At 37.0% G+C, this 17,811-nt stretch overlaps 1 protein-coding gene across 1 annotated transcript in view; it reads left to right on the forward strand.

Annotated features, from left to right (window-relative positions):
• Adamts19 (ADAM metallopeptidase with thrombospondin type 1 motif 19) overlaps window positions 1-17,811 on the forward strand; it is a 171,913-nt gene that overhangs the window by 39,953 nt on the left and 114,149 nt on the right. The window contains 4 exon segments of the mRNA XM_038331546.1: window positions 3,396-3,561; window positions 10,630-10,802; window positions 11,974-12,057; window positions 12,763-12,920. Of these exon segments, the coding sequence (XP_038187474.1) occupies window positions 3,396-3,561; window positions 10,630-10,802; window positions 11,974-12,057; window positions 12,763-12,920 (581 nt within the window).

A 17,811-nucleotide genomic window follows, 5' to 3' on the forward strand; every position in this document is an offset into this window, starting at 1 on the left:
AGAGAGAGAGAGAGAGAGAGAGAGAGAGAGAGAGAGAAGTAAAGTAGGTGTGTATAGGTGTATAGGCCGGAATTCAGCATCAGATACCTTCATCGGTTGCTCTCTCCTTTATTTTCTGAGCTAGGTCTTAACGTGGGGTAAGCCAACTCCAAAGATACACCTGTCACCTCCTTCCTTATGCTAAACTCTTAGTTAGCGTTCTCCAGGAAACTGCAACTCTGACCTTTTACATAGATGCTGGGTAATCCAATCTCACGTGCTTTGTGCTTGAAGATCAAGCGTTTTATCCCCAAGTCATCTTCCTAGTCACATCTGAAAAAATTTTTTTTTGGTAATTTAGGCAGGACTGGCTAGGCAGTGAGCCTCAAGGATCTATCTCTATCTCCCCAAATAAACATCATCAAATGGCAGTTTTTACATGAGTTTTGTGGTTCAAACCCAGCTACTTGTGCTTGTGAAGCAAGCACTTTGCTGAGTAACAGCCTTATTCCCTGAAATTTTTATTAAATTGTGAAATAAAATAATTAATGACAAATGTATTAATTAATTACAACAGAGTAGAGAAGGAAACGACTGTAAAACTTACATTTATTCTCTGATACTATCATTCAAAATTTCAGAATAACTCTGGAAAGTGCAGAAGTGATGGCCATGCAGTGCCACACTGTGCTGTGATTTCCCATGAGCTTTGGTTTCCTTCTAAGTTGACGCTAAAGCAATTCTGCTGAACACTGGGCCATTTGTGCAGAGAGGTTAAAAGGAGGTTATAGTTTTTCACAGCTTGTAAAACCGCAGTGGAGATAAAACAATCTATTTTGCTAATAGGAAAAAAAAGCAACTTCTCTGTGAGAACACAGAATCATCCATGATAATATCTTTAGTGATACAGACCAAGAATGCAACCCTTGTGTGCCATGGTGTCATGGTAGAGGTTCCCGGTCTCTGATGGAAAGTCTACAGACTGATACTTGGTGCTAAATGTGCCTCAGAGGGAGCTAGGACTGGCACACAGCGACAGACTGTAGCTAAGCATTAAACGAATGAGTCACCCTTTATAATTATTCTAACGTTTTTTCCTTTTAAAACTGGCAATCTTGGTTTCTTAAAAAAAATGTCTATAGATAAAATTCTAGTGCCCCAGATCACCTATATTATGGTTTCTAATTCTTAGTCAAAGAAATTGTAACAGCAAAATAGACATTTCAAGTTATACTTAGTGTGTTAATAGAGGAACATGAAATGCAATGTCTGTGTATATTCAACACATTTGTCATAATTATTGGAGTAAATGTATCAGGGTATATTGAGTGTCTAGTTGCAGACCCCGGGATAAGAATATTAAGTGTCTTTTCAAACGCCCACTGTCTTTTTTCTGTGAATTCACAATAATGTTCTTACAGCCCCATTGCTAATAATAAGTTACACTACTCCAAAATCAAATTCCAGACCTGTTCTAGGGAGCAACAAACTTTACAGGGTATGACATTGCATAATATTGTAAGGAACACTTACATGAATTCAGGAGTTTAGAACTTGTTGAGTGTGCCTCAGATTATGAATTCAGAATTTGAGTTAGCTTGGCGTGTTTGCATGAGATGTCACGTCATGATTCTTTCACCAGTCATTACTGGTCATAAGGGATGAGTTAATAATGATGATCTACTAATCTGTGACACAAGGGTAGCATTTCCACAACTCCATAATATGGATCAGTTTCTAATTCAACACCACCCAGTCTCTTTATATAGATGACCTATGTCTTTAGTACCTGTTACTTTGTATATTTTAATTTATCATTCTATTTATCATCAAACTACAGCTAAGGCAAAATATTTAAGAGTCATTGTAACTACTTTAAAATTCAAGAGAATCATATACATACATCTATATTATTCACATATTACTCTAAAGGTTCTTTAGGTTAAAATTTTATTTCTGATGTAATTGGGGTTGTAAACCTGGAAGAAGGGTCGAGGAAATAAGATGCAGAAAGGGTGTTAGATTGGGCCATAATTCTTCAGAATCTTATTAAAAGGTATGAATAACTCAAAAAATTAAATTGGTTAAGAAATTTCTATTTGCTCTAGAGCATCTCACAGTGGGAATTTGATAAAGAATAAAATGAAGTAGTATGCACTTTTCCTTTCATGTTTCTTGGCAGGACATTTAATGCCCTCTAATAATGAAGTAAAATTCACATTTGAAGTTATTAGCTGCAGAAATAGAAAACATAGTTATGTATTTTTGGTTACTAAATTAGGCAATACCTATTTGTGTATTATTTTGTATCTTTCTATCTACTAGGAATGAAGAAATAAAACCATGTCTTTTTAAAAATAATGCATGTGGTATTTTTTTTTTAAAAATCTCCTACGTTAATCTAAGGAAAATGTATTTTTTCAGAACAATTTTAGTTCTTAATCTTCAGTTTTGTAAGTTTACTCTTTTTGAAAGAATTATTATGCTACTTATATATGAACACTAAATTAAAATAAGCCATACATTTCATGTGGTTAATATGAAGCCAAATTAGCAACATATATAAACAGAACTGTTGCTGAATAATTCATACTTCAGGAAAGTATTTCTATAAAAATGCCTGCTAAGCTGTTAACATGGTAAATTATATATTATTTATAGATTGGGTTATATACTTAAATTATAAACATTAAGAACAACTTCTGATGGTTCTTTATGGAGTATTTTCCTAGTTATGATACAGTTTATATATGGTTCAGGAAGGAAAGACGCAAGTGCCTAGGCTTACCCTCAACACAAAACAAAAATTGCAAACTGGTTATTATTATTATTTTTTTTTTGGTCATAGCCTTGGTTTGCAGTTTCTGAATTTACTTGCCCAATTTTATAAGTTTAAAATTATATGTTAAAACTCCATGACCTGAAGTGATAAAATAATAAAAAGTTTCTAACGTATTTAGTGGAAAGTTTAAGCCATTTTCTATATTCATTTCAATGCTCTACCTCATCATGTGCAATGATATTTTACATGAATTATTTCACTAAATAGAGGTTGTCAAGAAGTTGGACTGTGCAGTGCCTGCAATTAAAAACTGCTTCGCTATTGCTGGACATGTTGTTCATGTTAGTGACCCCATGGGTCTCCCAAAGTCAGCCTTTAACATTCCAGAATTTTTACTGTGCATCTGTTGCTGGCGTCTTGCCTCCCACCCACACAGGCTCAGCCTAACTAAATGGAGTTTCTGCTAGTACAGTGAGTGCATCAAGATGAAGTCATACTATGAGAAGGTTGCAAAGCTAGCTTTGCAGGGAGTTTGTGTGCACATTTGTTAGAGAAAACAGCACGTGGGCGTGGAATCTGAAACGTAATTTCTAGATGGTATGTCTTACATATCTTTTCATGTTATGTGTTCCAGATGGGCTTTATACAACTCAACGAGGACTTCATATTCATTGAGCCATTCAATGATACAATGGCCATCCTAGGTCACCCACACCGTTTCTACAGGCAAAAAAGGTCCACAGAGGGAAAAGTCAGGGAGAAGCCAGCTCTTCACAACCATCCCTGCGGTGTCATTTCAGGTAACCCGTCCTGAAAAGATTTACGCCACTGTGTCCTCGGAAAGGAGTTCTTTGAAGCATTCTGTCTCTGCCTCTCTACCTTCCCTTCTCCCAGTGTTCACTCATCCTCCGTACCCTCGATCTCTTGATTTATTTGTTATTAAAATAGAATCTCATTTGCTTAATGGCAATTGGATATGTCCGTGGTAGGTGTATTATTCATGTTTATGTTTATCGTTTGTGAGGTGCTGTACTTTAATAGCAAACGACGGAAATTCAAACACTCTTCAAAGATCAGCATATGACCTCTGCTCTGCCATGCTCTGTCATGCACAGTCATTCTGGGAAGTCTCTCTTACGGGCTGCTTCACACCACACTGGAGTATGAATAACTGACAGAGTCCCAGATTTCTGAATGAATACCATGTGCTCAGAGCCTTACGAAGTCAACCTCCAGGAGAACTGCAGGGATTTTGCTTCTCTGTGATTAGAAGCATCCTCTGTGTTCCTTGAAACTCATCTAAATGCCGTCTTGGAAGATCAGTATCAGAACTAGAAGGGAAGTCAAACCATATACATTTAATTCATTCTCTGCATCAGAATATAGGCCCTTTTAGAAGCTCACAAACATTCCAGCCTTTGCATTCCCATCATGTTCATTCTGGAAGTTTCCTGGAATAGTAATGTGGCTCTTCTGCTTACTTTCCTATGAGCTTTACACAGAAATCTGTGATATTTTCAAGAACAGGAAGAGCGACGAATGGGTGCCATCGTCAACAATAGAATACAGTCTTCCCTGAAGACAGGCCTTTTAGACATTTAATGCAGCTGTCTCAGTGAGTATTCACTTACTTGAGATTTTTTTTTTTTTTTTTTGGTTTTTTTTTTCGAGACAGGGTTTCTCTGAAGCTTTTTTAGAGCCTGTCCTGGAACTAGCTCTTGTAGACCAGGCTGGCCTCGAACTCACAGAGATCCGCCTGCCTCTGCCTCCCGAGTGCTGGGATTAAAGGCGTGCGCCACCACCGCCCGGCTGAGAAATATTTTGATTAAAATGTGAGAAGGTATGAATTTCAGAAGGATTTTCAATGTGACGGGTTTAAAATTAGACTTACAGGCTTGCATTTAAGTGATAATGTTGTTGATGGACAGGATATAAATTCTAACATTGACTGCGGTATTTGAAGCTAGCTTTATGGACGTGTGACAGCAAGTAGTATTTGCAGAGCCCACAGCTCTCAAGGGTGTTCAGTTGAGAGAAAAAATAGGATGTGCCTTGTGTGGGATGTATTTCTTTAATATCAATCATATATTCTACTTTCTTCTGTGAAAGCTCATCCTATACATGAAAAGATCTTCAACAGTTTGCTGAGACTATGTTAACATCTGATTCAGTGAACCAGAGAAGACCATGTTGTGGAAGACAAGGCCTCTTCCCTATTTTAGGAATTATAAATTAAAAAAAAAGGTGAAGAGCCAAACCAAAGAACATTATAGAGGAAAGAAGAACCTGTTTAGTGTCTGAAACTAAAAATGATAGCACTAACTCAGAGGTTTCCTGTTTAAGACGATGGCTCTGTATAGTGATCCTGAAAATCTGTACTGTACAGCTTCTGCATCCCGATGAGCTCCCGTCTATAACTAACCACGTTAACTAAGGACACAGTTTAGGCTTTGTGGGACATTTTTAACCGTGGCACACACGCTAGAGAGTCCTTGTGTTAGTAGGTTAATAAAGCATAAATGCATGATTCATATTTGGCAAACATTATTCCCAATGTTTCTGATATACATTACATAGTACATATAGTATGCATAATGCATTATCCTATTTGGATAAAAGACTTGCATGTGAGGACAGGAAGCTGTCAGCAATCAGAGGATTTGTTGAGCTTACCTATATCGAGGAGTTCCATGTTTGGAAACTATTTTAAAATTAGCCACATATGAAATGTATTTATTTTCTTTCACTTATGAATCTACCGTTTCTGTTTTCTTTGCACTTTGAGCCTACACATTAGCACAAGAATATGACTTAGGTTTGCATAATGTTTCAATAGTCTTACAAGATAGAATTTTAAAATTTCTTCCAGCTTGGTCTCTGTAGTACTCCTTTGCATCATGCAGATGTCGTTGGCGGCTTATATGTCTTTGCATGGAGCATATGAATTATTTTTTTGCAGACACTTTTGAGTCTTAGTATGACATTTTGTGTGTTTTTAAAGGTTTTTGAGAATTTCATATATGAGCTCTATATTTACATAATTTCTCCATATTTTCTCCCTTCCAACTCTTCTCCTATCCCTCCTCAACTTCATGGCCTTTTCTCCTTAATTAAATTAAAAAATTTAAAAAATAAATTAAAAACAACCAGCCAGCTCACAATGTTGTAGAGCTAACTGACAAAATTCCTATTTCTAAAAGGCGAATAATATATTGTTTTAAAAATGAGTCAAAGTCGGACAGTGGTGGTGCACGCCTTTAATCCCAGCACTTGGGAGGCAGAGGCAGGCGGATCTCTGTGAGTTCGAGACCAGCCTGGTCTACAAGAGCTAGCTCCAGGACAAGCTCTAAAGCTGCAGAGAAAGCCTGTCTCGAAAAACAAAACAAAACAAAAGAGTCAATCACAAATTATATTGTACAGTGGTAAGTATGATGAGAATCTCAGTTCATAACATTCCTTAAGTGTGGAACTGGAGGAAAGAAAGGCTGTGCACGAGCTAAGACAATGAGCTGTGAGGTCAGGGGTCAGGCTGCCTGTTTTCACACTCCAGGTTACACTTTGTAAGTGTGTGAACCTGCGTAACTTATCTCTCAAAAAAAGTCCGCTTACAGCATGCAAACTGGGACAGCATACCTGAACCCTATCGTTCTTCTCGGAATTAAATGTGACTACGTGGGAAAATGAAAAACGTATGCATAGTTTTTTTGAGATGTTAATGGGGCAAGAACATTTTGGACAGAAGAGACAAAATACAGGAAAGTGTAAAGGCTTAAGAAAGCCTCAGCCAAGGGGCCTGAAGCCAAATATCTGTATTCGATGCTCTCCAGTCCTGGAGAAGTAGCCGTGCACTGGATAATGATGGCCCCCACGTGCTCTTCAAGTGACTCTGTCAATTTATTTATCTTTAAAGATTTTTTTTATTTTTATGTGCATTGGTGTTTTGCCTACATTGTATGTCTGTGTGAGGTTGCCAGATCCCCTGGAACTGGAGTTACAGACAGTTGTGAGCTGCTGTGTGAGTGCTGGGAGTTGAACCTGGGTCCTTTGGAAGAGCAGTCAGTGTTCTTAACTACCGAGCCATCCACAGCCTGACATCGTCAATTTATCATTGATTAACACCGGAGAATAAATTTATTATCGTGCCTAGATTCTGTAAGAAAAACTAGACATTTACAGGATTCAAAATCAAAGTCTGAGCTGGATAAAAGATCATTTCTACTCCTCGAGCTTATTCAACCTGGCCACTGTTGAAACAGTGACTATACTTCATCCAGCACTGCTCTGATGATTGTCAGGGTTGGCAGGTGATAAGGGGGCACACGCTTTGTACTTTTCTGCACATTGCCAAGTTCCTTCTCTAATGGGAAGTGTACAGCAGCAGGAGCTGTGCATATGGCAATGTGCACAAGTCCAGAAAAGCATCTGAAGATTTAGGAAATGAGGAGTGAGCTAAGCAAAGTTGTAGAGAGTAACAGCTTCAAAGGAACAAATGTAAAAAAAGGTTGCCGCAATGTGAATGGCTTCCACGCACAATTGCTAGGTTGTAAAAGGGACTCTACCATGGAGTGGAATTATTAAGAAACATAGAGTGTTCCAGATCGTTTATTTAAGTGCAAAATGCAAAAAGAAACAGAGGAAGCTGACATATTGGGATTCTCAGTGTCTGGGAAAGCAAATGGTCTACCAGTCCACACAGGGAAGAAGCCCTCTTGGCCCGTGCTCAGTGCCCACTTCTTGTTTCAGTCTCTGAGTCACTTGCTGCTCTGTCTCTGCTGAGTGTCTTCTGTATTTACTGGTATAGAGACATTTTTCAGAAAGGCCATGTTTGCATTTTATCTTAATTTCGTTTACTTTATGGGGTTGATAGAAGTCAAATTGTGGGTTCAACTTCAGGTGGATTAGTTACAAATTCTGTCTCTACTTCAGCTTCTGTCCTGACTTCCAGATATATACTAGCTCTTAGTCATTTCTATTTAAAATGGTGTAGAGTGTTTATAAATTATAATAGTTTAATACCATTTTCTTTCCTTGTACTAAAAATTTAATTTTAATACTAATTATATGGATTTTTGCTGTAGTTGAAATTGATTTATTATGAATTCTTGAAAGTTTTTCAAAGCCTTTAATTAAATATCCTTTATGGTAATTCTTAATATTTTTAATACAGGGTTTTGAAAAATGCTGTTTTGATGCATATTATGATTATGAGTCCAGGAGAGAAATTGAGCAAAACAGATAGAAAACACCAGTCAAAGCTGAGTGGCTTCCCTTTATAGTCAGAAATAATGATGTCTCCATTGAAAAGAGAGTCAAAACCAGAGCCATAATGCACAGCTTGCTAGCACACAGCGTGCTAACAGCAAGGAGCCAGTGGTGAAAGAAAAACATCCTACTGTGGAGAGGAGAGGAATGGTCTTACTTTTCTGGGTTTATTTGAAGTGAAAAAGCTTTAAAGGATTACATGAAAGTTTGTTGTCCCAGGAAAAGCTGGAATGCTTGGTTTAACGCAGAGACAATTTGTTAAAAAAAAAAGGAATTGAGTAATCATATCTTCATGCTCAAATTCAATGTTCCAAACCCCTAAATTTTCTTGCAGGGCTACCTATAAACCATGAAAGGTGATCTTTGCATACACTGGGAATCCTTACATTTTGGCAGGTTGTATGTGAGGGAAGCATTCTGTCCCCTTGTCCTCTCGGTGATGGATACAGACAACCAGAAGAGCGGATGTGATGGAGGAGCCAGCTTGTTCTTTTCCCAGCTGCCCAGACTCCCGAAAAAAACCACACAGAAACCATACTAATTAAATCATTGCTTGGCCCATTAACTCTAGCTTCTTATTGGCTACCTCTTACTTCTTAATTTCACCCATCTCCATTAATCTATGCATCATGATGAGGTCGTGGCCTACCAGCAAAGTTTCAGAGCGTCTGTCTCTGTTGGCAGCTCCATGGCTTCTCTCTCACTCCACCTTTCTCCCCCCAGCATTGAGTTTAGTTTTCTCTTCCTAGCCCCGCTCTACCTTATCGCGGGCTCAAGACAGTTTCTTTATTAACCAATGATATTCACATACTGAGGGGAATCCCACATGGCAGATACATCATAGATAAGGGTGTTCATAATGAGTAATTCACAAGAGGCACCGTCTAAGGACAGTGAGAGACCCCTGGAATGGTTCCAAGGAGGCTCTAAGCTTCTATAGTAAATAATAAGGGTTCAAATTGGATAGCAGTTTGCATCCCCCAACATCTTACATGGCTACAGAGATGTTTATATAACCATTGGGTCTTATTAAAATTTATTAAAAGATACATGTAAACAGCCACATATTTATGCCATGTCAGTATACCTCAGTGCTGCTGCTAAATCATAAACACTACTGTAGTAGCATATGAACACAGGTGGTTACAAAGTGTTGCACATGAGCAACCACAGAATTGAATACAGGGAACATCTGTATCACACATACAACCCTGTTATGTGCACTTCTAGCCCAGGTTAAAGGTCCTGCTGTCTAGCTCCAGGACATTGCAATCTGCAAATGACCTCAAACTACCTACTTTTTTAAATTGGTTTCTTTTTATAGCATAGCATGAGTATTGAGATCCATCCATAGATGTATATTTTAGCAATATTTTCCATTTTATTTAGTGTTCCATTGATTTTCATTAAATAAATACACCAAAATTTGATCTATTAGACTGTTGATGGCCTATGTGAACTATTTAGAACAGTGTTGTTTGGAATAAGCATATACCTTATGTACAATTCTGATGGAAGTATTAGAGAAATGACCATTGCATATGCATAATTTCATGTTTGGAGACCAGGATAATCAGCTTTTCAGTGTGCTCATTCAATATCTTTTGTATTGTTGATTGTTATGTCAATACAATCTTTGGGTGTGTGAAGAAAAACACCCAAATTCAATCAGCCATTTTTCCTGGCTGTTGCATATGTGACTTTTTAAAATATGCACGGACACATGTGGATATTCAGTTATCCTGCATTCCTGTCAACAGTCAATGTTATAGGTCCTTTCATTTTAATCACTGTAGGGACTTTGATTCATTTCCATTTACTTTTGGGTTTTCATGTACCAAACTTGGTTGAAGCATGTCTTGTACATAAATTAGAGATGTAGATGGTTTTGTTGTTGTTTTGCTTTTATTTTTGTGCCCAACAACAGTCTGTTGCCTGTGTTTCTGTTTGGTATATTTAATTAGAATTGTTCTTCATTTATATAATCTGAAAATATACAGCTAATGTCTTCTTCCACCTTGGGTCATTCTTTTCAATGTGTCTGGTATTATTTCATAAACATAAGTGGCTAATATTTCATGGTTAAACTTATAAAATACCATGTTTTCATCTGTCACTTTAATTAAGGAACATTTGAGGAATTGCTATCGCTTGAAGGTCTAACTTTTATACACATGATGGGTGGTGGAGTCAAAGCCTTGCATCTCATTCATGATGATTCAGTAATCAGAGCAGCTTCCCGTGATGTGCACGACAGTAACTTTAGGTACTTCTTACAAGCAGACCTTTCTTTTGTAATTAGGGTAAAGAAAAAGTCACTAACATTTTTTTGTTTATTATATTTCATGTCAACTTTTTGTTAGAAATTTTGCTGGTGTGATTTTTAGATGCATAATCCATCAATAACTCTAGGTAGAAATGACATTAAAATTCACTTGAAGGTGGGGAAACCGAGGAGGCCTGGGAGACGAAAGTACCTTATTACAGGAGAATTGACATCTCCTGAGTACTGTGAGATTCCATCTTGGAGGACTTCACTTGCGTTGCTTTCTATCATGAATGATCACTATGTTATATGCTCTGAGAAATTCATTTCTCCATTCCAGATAAAGGAAGACAAAGGTCTAAAAAACCAGGAGAGAACAGAAGAGAAAAACGGTATTCATACAAATTGCCCCAGGAATACAACATTGAGACTGTAGTGGTTGCAGATCCGGCAATGGTTTCCTACCATGGAGCAGATGCAGCCAGGAGATTCATCCTAACCATCTTAAATATGGTAGGCGAACCTCAACGTGAATTAAAAGGTTTTCAAGAGACTTCTAAGTAGATTCCGATCTAAAGAAGTCATTTGTTTTGTAGCACTGGGCATTGAGACCAAAGTTTCAAATTCTATAAAATTTGACTCCTCTCGTTCTTTCACTAATTATGAATAGAAATATGGTTTAATTATGAATAGAAATATGGTTTGTTGTCTTAAGCACGTCAGACTGATTTGTCTCCAGGGCAACAGCAAGCAGCTCTCCAGACTTTGCTTCGTTTTAAAACCTTTGCTGTTAATTTTGAGATAGCAAAACTCTTCATTTTATTTTTCTTTCATTTTTTTTTCTTTCTCTGCTTCTGCCTTTATTTTCTATCTTTGAAAGACATCGTTGATAGTAGAGCCATATTGTAATCTTGGTTTATGTGCATGGTTCTAACACAGATGTTGTAAAATGATTATAGGGTGAAATAAAAATGAATTTTGTCAACCCGCTTAACTCAAGAATGTATGCAATTTTAAAAAGCAAGTATGATTCCGGTTGGTAGGCAGAACCTAATATGTTGTCAGTAAAATCCAAGCAGGCTGACTTCCAGGAAGCTAAGTATGATTGCCATCTTCTGGGGTGCAGAAAAAAAGTTTGTGTCTATTGTGTTGTGTTGACATATTTTGGGGGGCAAACTTTTTTCCAGAAAAAAATTAGAAAATACCAGTGAGGAGTGTTTTTTTTTGTTTTTTTTTTTTTTTTTTTTTTTTTTTTTTTTTTTTTTTTTTTTTTCTTCTCAGAAGAGAAAACAGAACTATGGACTGAATGGATTTTAGTGTCCATTTGCCGTTTTCCCCTCGTGGACTGTTTGTCTTACTTGAGCATCTACTGTTCCTCATCTATATTCTGAGACTCAACTAGCCTTGTCCTCTGGCAGTCTGACAACCTGACTGTAGTCTCATCTCTGTACTAAGAGCTAAAGAAACACACTTTGCTTTGTCAGCCATAAGTTTTGTAATACATACTATATAAATATTAAAAGAAAAAAATAAGAATAATATATAACATCAAAAATTTGTGTTGCCTCCTAGTTTTTAACATAAATTTTTGTACTAAGTTGCAATTTTCTCCATGTTTGGCCTTGAACGAAAGTTGTCATGTTTTCCTTTCGTTTTAATAGTTTTAATTTTTATTTGCTTTTAGGTTTTTAACCTTTTTCAACACAAGAGTCTGGGCGTGCAGGTCAACCTTCGTGTGATAAAGCTTATTCTGCTCCATGAAACGCCAGTAAGGGAGTTTTGAGTTTTTATTCAATTAAGTGGGCGTGAAATTGTGCTCAGGAACTTTTAAGTGGAGAGAATTTTAAGGATATTCTTTTATTGACTCAAAATCCAAAAATATCCACTGAATCACTTAAAGTATACATAAAACTGGCCTTTGGTTTGGGTTAATCCCTCAATTTTATTTGAAAAATGGAATGTTCTTAGTTTCCAAGGATCCCAACAGCAAACCTTAACTTTCCAAAATGTAATTTTAAGTTATTTTAAAAGACAGCGTTCTTCTATTATTTAAACATATGTGTTGAAGGTGTTTTCTTATCTGTATTGTAGCCGAAATGGCATCTATGGCATCGCTCTGACTAATTAAAAAATAATTAAAGAAAAACTGTTTTCATAAATTACAGAATTTAGTCTATTTTCCAAGCCTGAAATATCAGATGGTTAAGTGTTCCATAATGCCTCTTTGATTTCCATGGTAACTTTAGAAAGATTATGCAATTATTACACCTTCACAAATTTCAACTTTTTGTTTGTTTGTTTTTTTAATGCTGTGTTGTGTGTGAGATCAGGATAAATTAAGACTAATTGCCTTCCATGTTCTAACTAACGTCAGAGTCTGCAGTGTAAGAAGTTTCCTTAGGATCAATGAATTGATTAATTAGGTTTATCTGAGAACAATCTGTCTGGAAAATGAAAGCGGCCTCTGTTGCAGGCAGATCTGTATATTGGGCACCATGGGGAGAAAATGCTGGAGAGTTTTTGTAAGTGGCAGCATGAAGAATTTGGCAGGAAGAATGATATACATTTAGAGATGTCTACAAGCTGGGGAGAAGACGTTGCTTCGGTGGATGCAGCAATCCTTATAACAAGGTAAAATTTCCAAAGCCACTTAAATTTTGTTCTTAATCCAGCATCTCTGCTGCTAATCATGTCCATTTCGCATTACAATGCTCTTATTTCAGGATTTCTTGGCATAATGACTTTAGTCTTCTCCCTCCATTGATCACTGATTTCTCAGAAGTTTAATGTTAGATCGATACTGTTGACAGAATATCCTTCAGTTATCTTAAAAAATCTTATTCACAATTGCTGGAATCAAAGATACAGCACGGATGAGAGTATCTTTAAACCTAGAGAATTTCAGTAGAAATTAAATACTACGAGGAGATACTATATGTTTGTCAGCCATCACCATACAAAGTTAACTTCTTAAGTAGATTTCAGTAATTTATAGTTTTTCTAGGTCCATTTGAGAAGAGATTTTTCTGATGTATCTAATTAACTGTACTGTGTAGTGAATGTACTTAGTATAAATAGTTGTAATACAGGAGTGAGGATACTTGTAGCTTTAAAAACATGGAATAATGCACAACAATATGTCCTATGTCTGTTCTCTGTATTAACAATTGTCAGCAATATTGCTTTGCTTCCAAGCAAGAACTAACAAAACATTCATTGCGTGCCAGCGATTTAATCTAAGGTCATCAAATGTATCAAAATTTCATAACATATCAGTGACAGCAATATAATACGATTTGTCTGGAAAAACCTGTGAAATTAATGATATTTTCTTATTAACTCTACTCAACAATTCTACCAATAAAACTTTTGTAAAGAAAAAACTGTATTCAACAACATGAGTGGACTTCCACTTCCAGCTGAGTGTGTGTAACTGATACTGACCTTGTATGCCAAATTGGCACGCAATGTGAAAATTTAGGTGGCAACAGTTTGAAGTCTTTGGAACGTAATCTTTAAAAGAAGGAAAATATACTAAGGAAGCCCTACAGTTAACCCAGCCCTGTGTTAGAGGACAGTTTCTCAACTGATAAAACAGCCGGGATCTCAGTCGATCCCCAGGGTACTTCTGAGAATACCAAAGGACAGAACCCTATGCTCTGGATTTCAGATATTTAAAACAGTGCTGATAATTGGACGAGTCAGTCTACAAGTGTGAGGCCGTTTTGATCCTTTTCCTCACTCTTGGTATTTATCTAAGATACTCAGAAAGGCTGTGTTATCAGCATGGCAATCTAGGGGGGATATGTTCTGAGCCAGCCCAGTCTTTGCTGTTTAGTAGAGACTGAGTTTTCCCCATTTACAGGACCTTGAGTGCTTTTGATAGATTCTTCATTAGGGGTGGGAGAATAACAAAAAACAAACACAAAAAGCAAACAACCCCCCAATACTTTCTTCTATAAGATTTGTCTTGCCTATGGTGTCTCTTCACAGCAATAGAACAGAGGCTAAGACATGCACATGTCTTTAAATAAAATGCAGAGTAAATCTTGAAAGCAAATAAAAATCCCAATTTGCTCTTTGAAAATCAGCTGTGTGGAAACGGATTAACATAACTCTGAGTGACAAATTCTTAAGAAACTCTCCAATGTCATTCAACAGTGAAAAGATAATCTATTCCTTAAGTGATACTTAGATCTACGTTACAAAAAAAAAAAAAAAAAAAAAAAAAAAAGAATGACAACATCCCTTAACTACTTACGTAATGTTAATTAGCATAAGACCCTAGACTTAGGCCTGAAAGGTACAAGGGAGGTGCTTAAATGTAAAGCAGAAGAAAATCTTTCTGAACAGTGGAGGACAATGACTTCCTAAAAACAAGAATAGGAACAAACCGCAAACTACTTGCGTTGTTATTCTCTTTTCTCTTGCTGTCACAAAATGCATGATGTACATGGTAGGGAAGTGAGGTGACCTGGAAAGAGCTCTGGGGACGAATATGATCAAAACAGAGTACTGCATTTTGTGTTGTACAAATATTTGTTTGTGTGAATGTTGTCAAAACTCTCAAAGAACTAGTACAAGTTGAAAAAGATATAGTATACTAAGAAACATAAAACCACCGCTTTGGACATTTTTTATAATTGTTTTTATTGAGTTATATATTTTTCTCTGCCCCCCTCTCTTCCTTTCCCCTCCCCTTCAGCCATCTTCCATGGTCTCCATGCTCTCAATTTACTCAGGAGATCTTGTTTTATTTTTTTTGCTTGTTTTTTTTTTTTTTTTTTTTTTTTTTTTTTTTTTTTTTTTTTTTTTTTTTTTTTTTTTTTACTTCCCGTGTACATTATATCCATGTATGTCTCTCTTCGGGTCCTGTTTGTTGTCTAGGTTCTCTGGGTTGTGAATTGTAGGCTGGATTTTATTTGCTTTATGTCTAAAAGCCACTTATGATGGAGTACATATGATATTTGTCTTTCTGGGTCTGGGTTACCTCACTCAAAATGATGTTTTCTAAATCCATTCATTTGCCTGCAAATTTAAAGATGTTGCAATTTTTTTCTTCTCTGTAGTATTCCATTGTATAAATGGACCACATCTTTCTTATCCATTCTTTGATCGAGGGGCAATTAGGTTGTTTCAAGGTTCTGGCTATGACAAACAATGCTACTCTGAACATAGTTGAGCACATGTCCTTGTGGTATGACTGAGCATTCTTTGGGTATACACCCAAAAGTGGTATTGCTGGGTCTTGAGGAAGTTGTTTTCTAATTTTCTGACAAATCTCCATACTGATTTCCAAAGTGGCTGTACCAGTTTCCACTCCCACCAGTAATGCAGGAGTGTTCCCTTTACCCCACATCCTGTCCAGCATAAGTTGTCATCAGTGTTTTTGATCTTGGCCATTCTTACAGGATTAAGATGGAATATCACAGTTAGAGGATGCTTTCCATGTCAGCTGGAAAGGCAGCCACATATTATAGCTCCAGCCTCCAGGTCCCTTGTATTTAGTGTCCGTGTAAATCTGTTTGAAATTTGTTTTGTTTGAAGCCTCTACCAGTGTGGCCTCCATTCTAACTGCCACAGGAAACCATGGCACTCTTTTTGTGTTCATTCAGAGGGAGGATCATAAAAGTGTCGGGCTCTGTGTGAGCCTTGTCAGTTTGGTTGCTCACCTTCCTGGACCTGGAGGGAGTTGGGAGGACCTTGGACTCAACATAGTGTAGAGAACCCTGATGGCTCTTTGGCCTGGAGAGGGAGGGAGTGGGGGTGTGGGTGGAGGGGAGGGGAGGGAAGTGGGAGAAGGAGGGGATGAGATGGCAATTTTTAATAAAAAATAAATAAACTGGAAACAAAAAAAGTGTTCCAATTTATTTGATTTATTCATTATAGAAAGCGTTAATGTGGTACTCTTTGAGAAAAGTTTCCTACAAATATCCCTATCTATGACACTGATCATGTGTCAATACTTACTTATGTTACTAAAGTACTTGTTCTGTCGATGGTATACACACATGCAATCTTCCTGGAGGCTTCCGGGCTGTTTTCCCTCAGCCACCTGTGAGGCGAGGCTTGTATGGAGGGTCCGTATCTCTGCTGCCTGTCCCACACTGCTGAAAACCAGAGTGCCAATGAGAAAGATTTAGTCCTAAATGACCTCCAACTATCTGGTCAGAAGCATCTAAATGAGTGTTTTGTGTGATCTAGAGGAATGTTTTAATGCTTAAGGAGTGTAAAATCATGATGATCAAACCTTTAATTTGTAAGAAAGCTATGAAAAAGTAAGAACAGTTGAGCATCAGGGATCCCTTAATTCTTAGGCATATTTGTCAGCTCAGTTTAAAACCGAGTTTCTACTGAATGTTCCTCTTAGACAATTGCTGAATGTTGTGTGCTGTGTGGACACGTCACCAGGAAGAAATTGTAGCTCAGGGATTAATCTTGGTCTCAGCTCCAAGGCATAATGCTCTTCTAAGTTTGAACCTATCTGAGGTAATATGTTTGTTAAGTTGCTCTGTGTGATAAAATGAAGTAAATAATTTAAAGCTGACCTAGTGCTGTGGCCTCATGGCAACAGGAACACGAGAAAGCTTCTCCCTTGTGCCATCGCTAGCATTTCTCAGCATAACTGTCACATTTCTCTCTGATTTATAGAGAAAGCCTGAATCTCTGGCTCTGGAAAACTGTCTTATTTAAAATTTAATCTTCATAATAATTTTTGCCTTTCACGTTTATTTAAATGATTCCGGTTTATCTGCAATCCTTCTCAAAATTAATTTCAAGTGAGTGCCATTGGCAAGAAAGACAGAGAATTTAATAAAATAGAGATGGCAAAAGTATCTTGATTTAATAAAAATCACAGAATCATTTCTGAATGAATCATTTATAGGTATATCCCAGGGCACTGTAAAACTTTACAATGAGATTTATTCTCCGATGCATCTTCATTCCTGGAAATTAAAGATTATTTTTTTTAATATAAATCAAAACTTAAACAGAATTTATTGGTCTTCTCAGTTTAGACTAAGAGTATCATTTCCACAAACTCACATAATGAAATTCTCTGAGGCCGATTTCACAAACACCAAGTCAACATCGGCCAAAATGTGAATTTCAGTCCGCTGGAACACAGGTCTAGGCTGCAAAGAAATTCTCTTCTCTGCAACACACACACACACACACACACACACACACACACACACACACACACACACACACACTTCTTGAAACATCTTGAAATTAGTATTGTATTACCTTGGTCATCTGCAAAATCATCTCTGACCAATGAAGATTAAGAACCCCAGAGTCATGTGAGGTCAAATGCTGCTGACAGCTTAGTCTTCAACTGTAATGGTGATGCTTCCAGTGATTTTGGTAGAAGCACCTTTTAGATTTTATATAAAGGTATACTTTATTATTTCTTTGTTTTACTAAGTGAACAGAAGTTGGCTGTTCAAAGTCTCTCGGCACCCTTCAAAATAAACAGTGCATTTATCCTAGTTCTATAATATTGTTTACTTACAGA

The sequence above is a fragment of the Arvicola amphibius genome, chromosome 5, assembly GCF_903992535.2.
Source record: "Arvicola amphibius chromosome 5, mArvAmp1.2, whole genome shotgun sequence".
Taxonomy (NCBI): Eukaryota; Metazoa; Chordata; class Mammalia; order Rodentia; family Cricetidae; genus Arvicola; species Arvicola amphibius.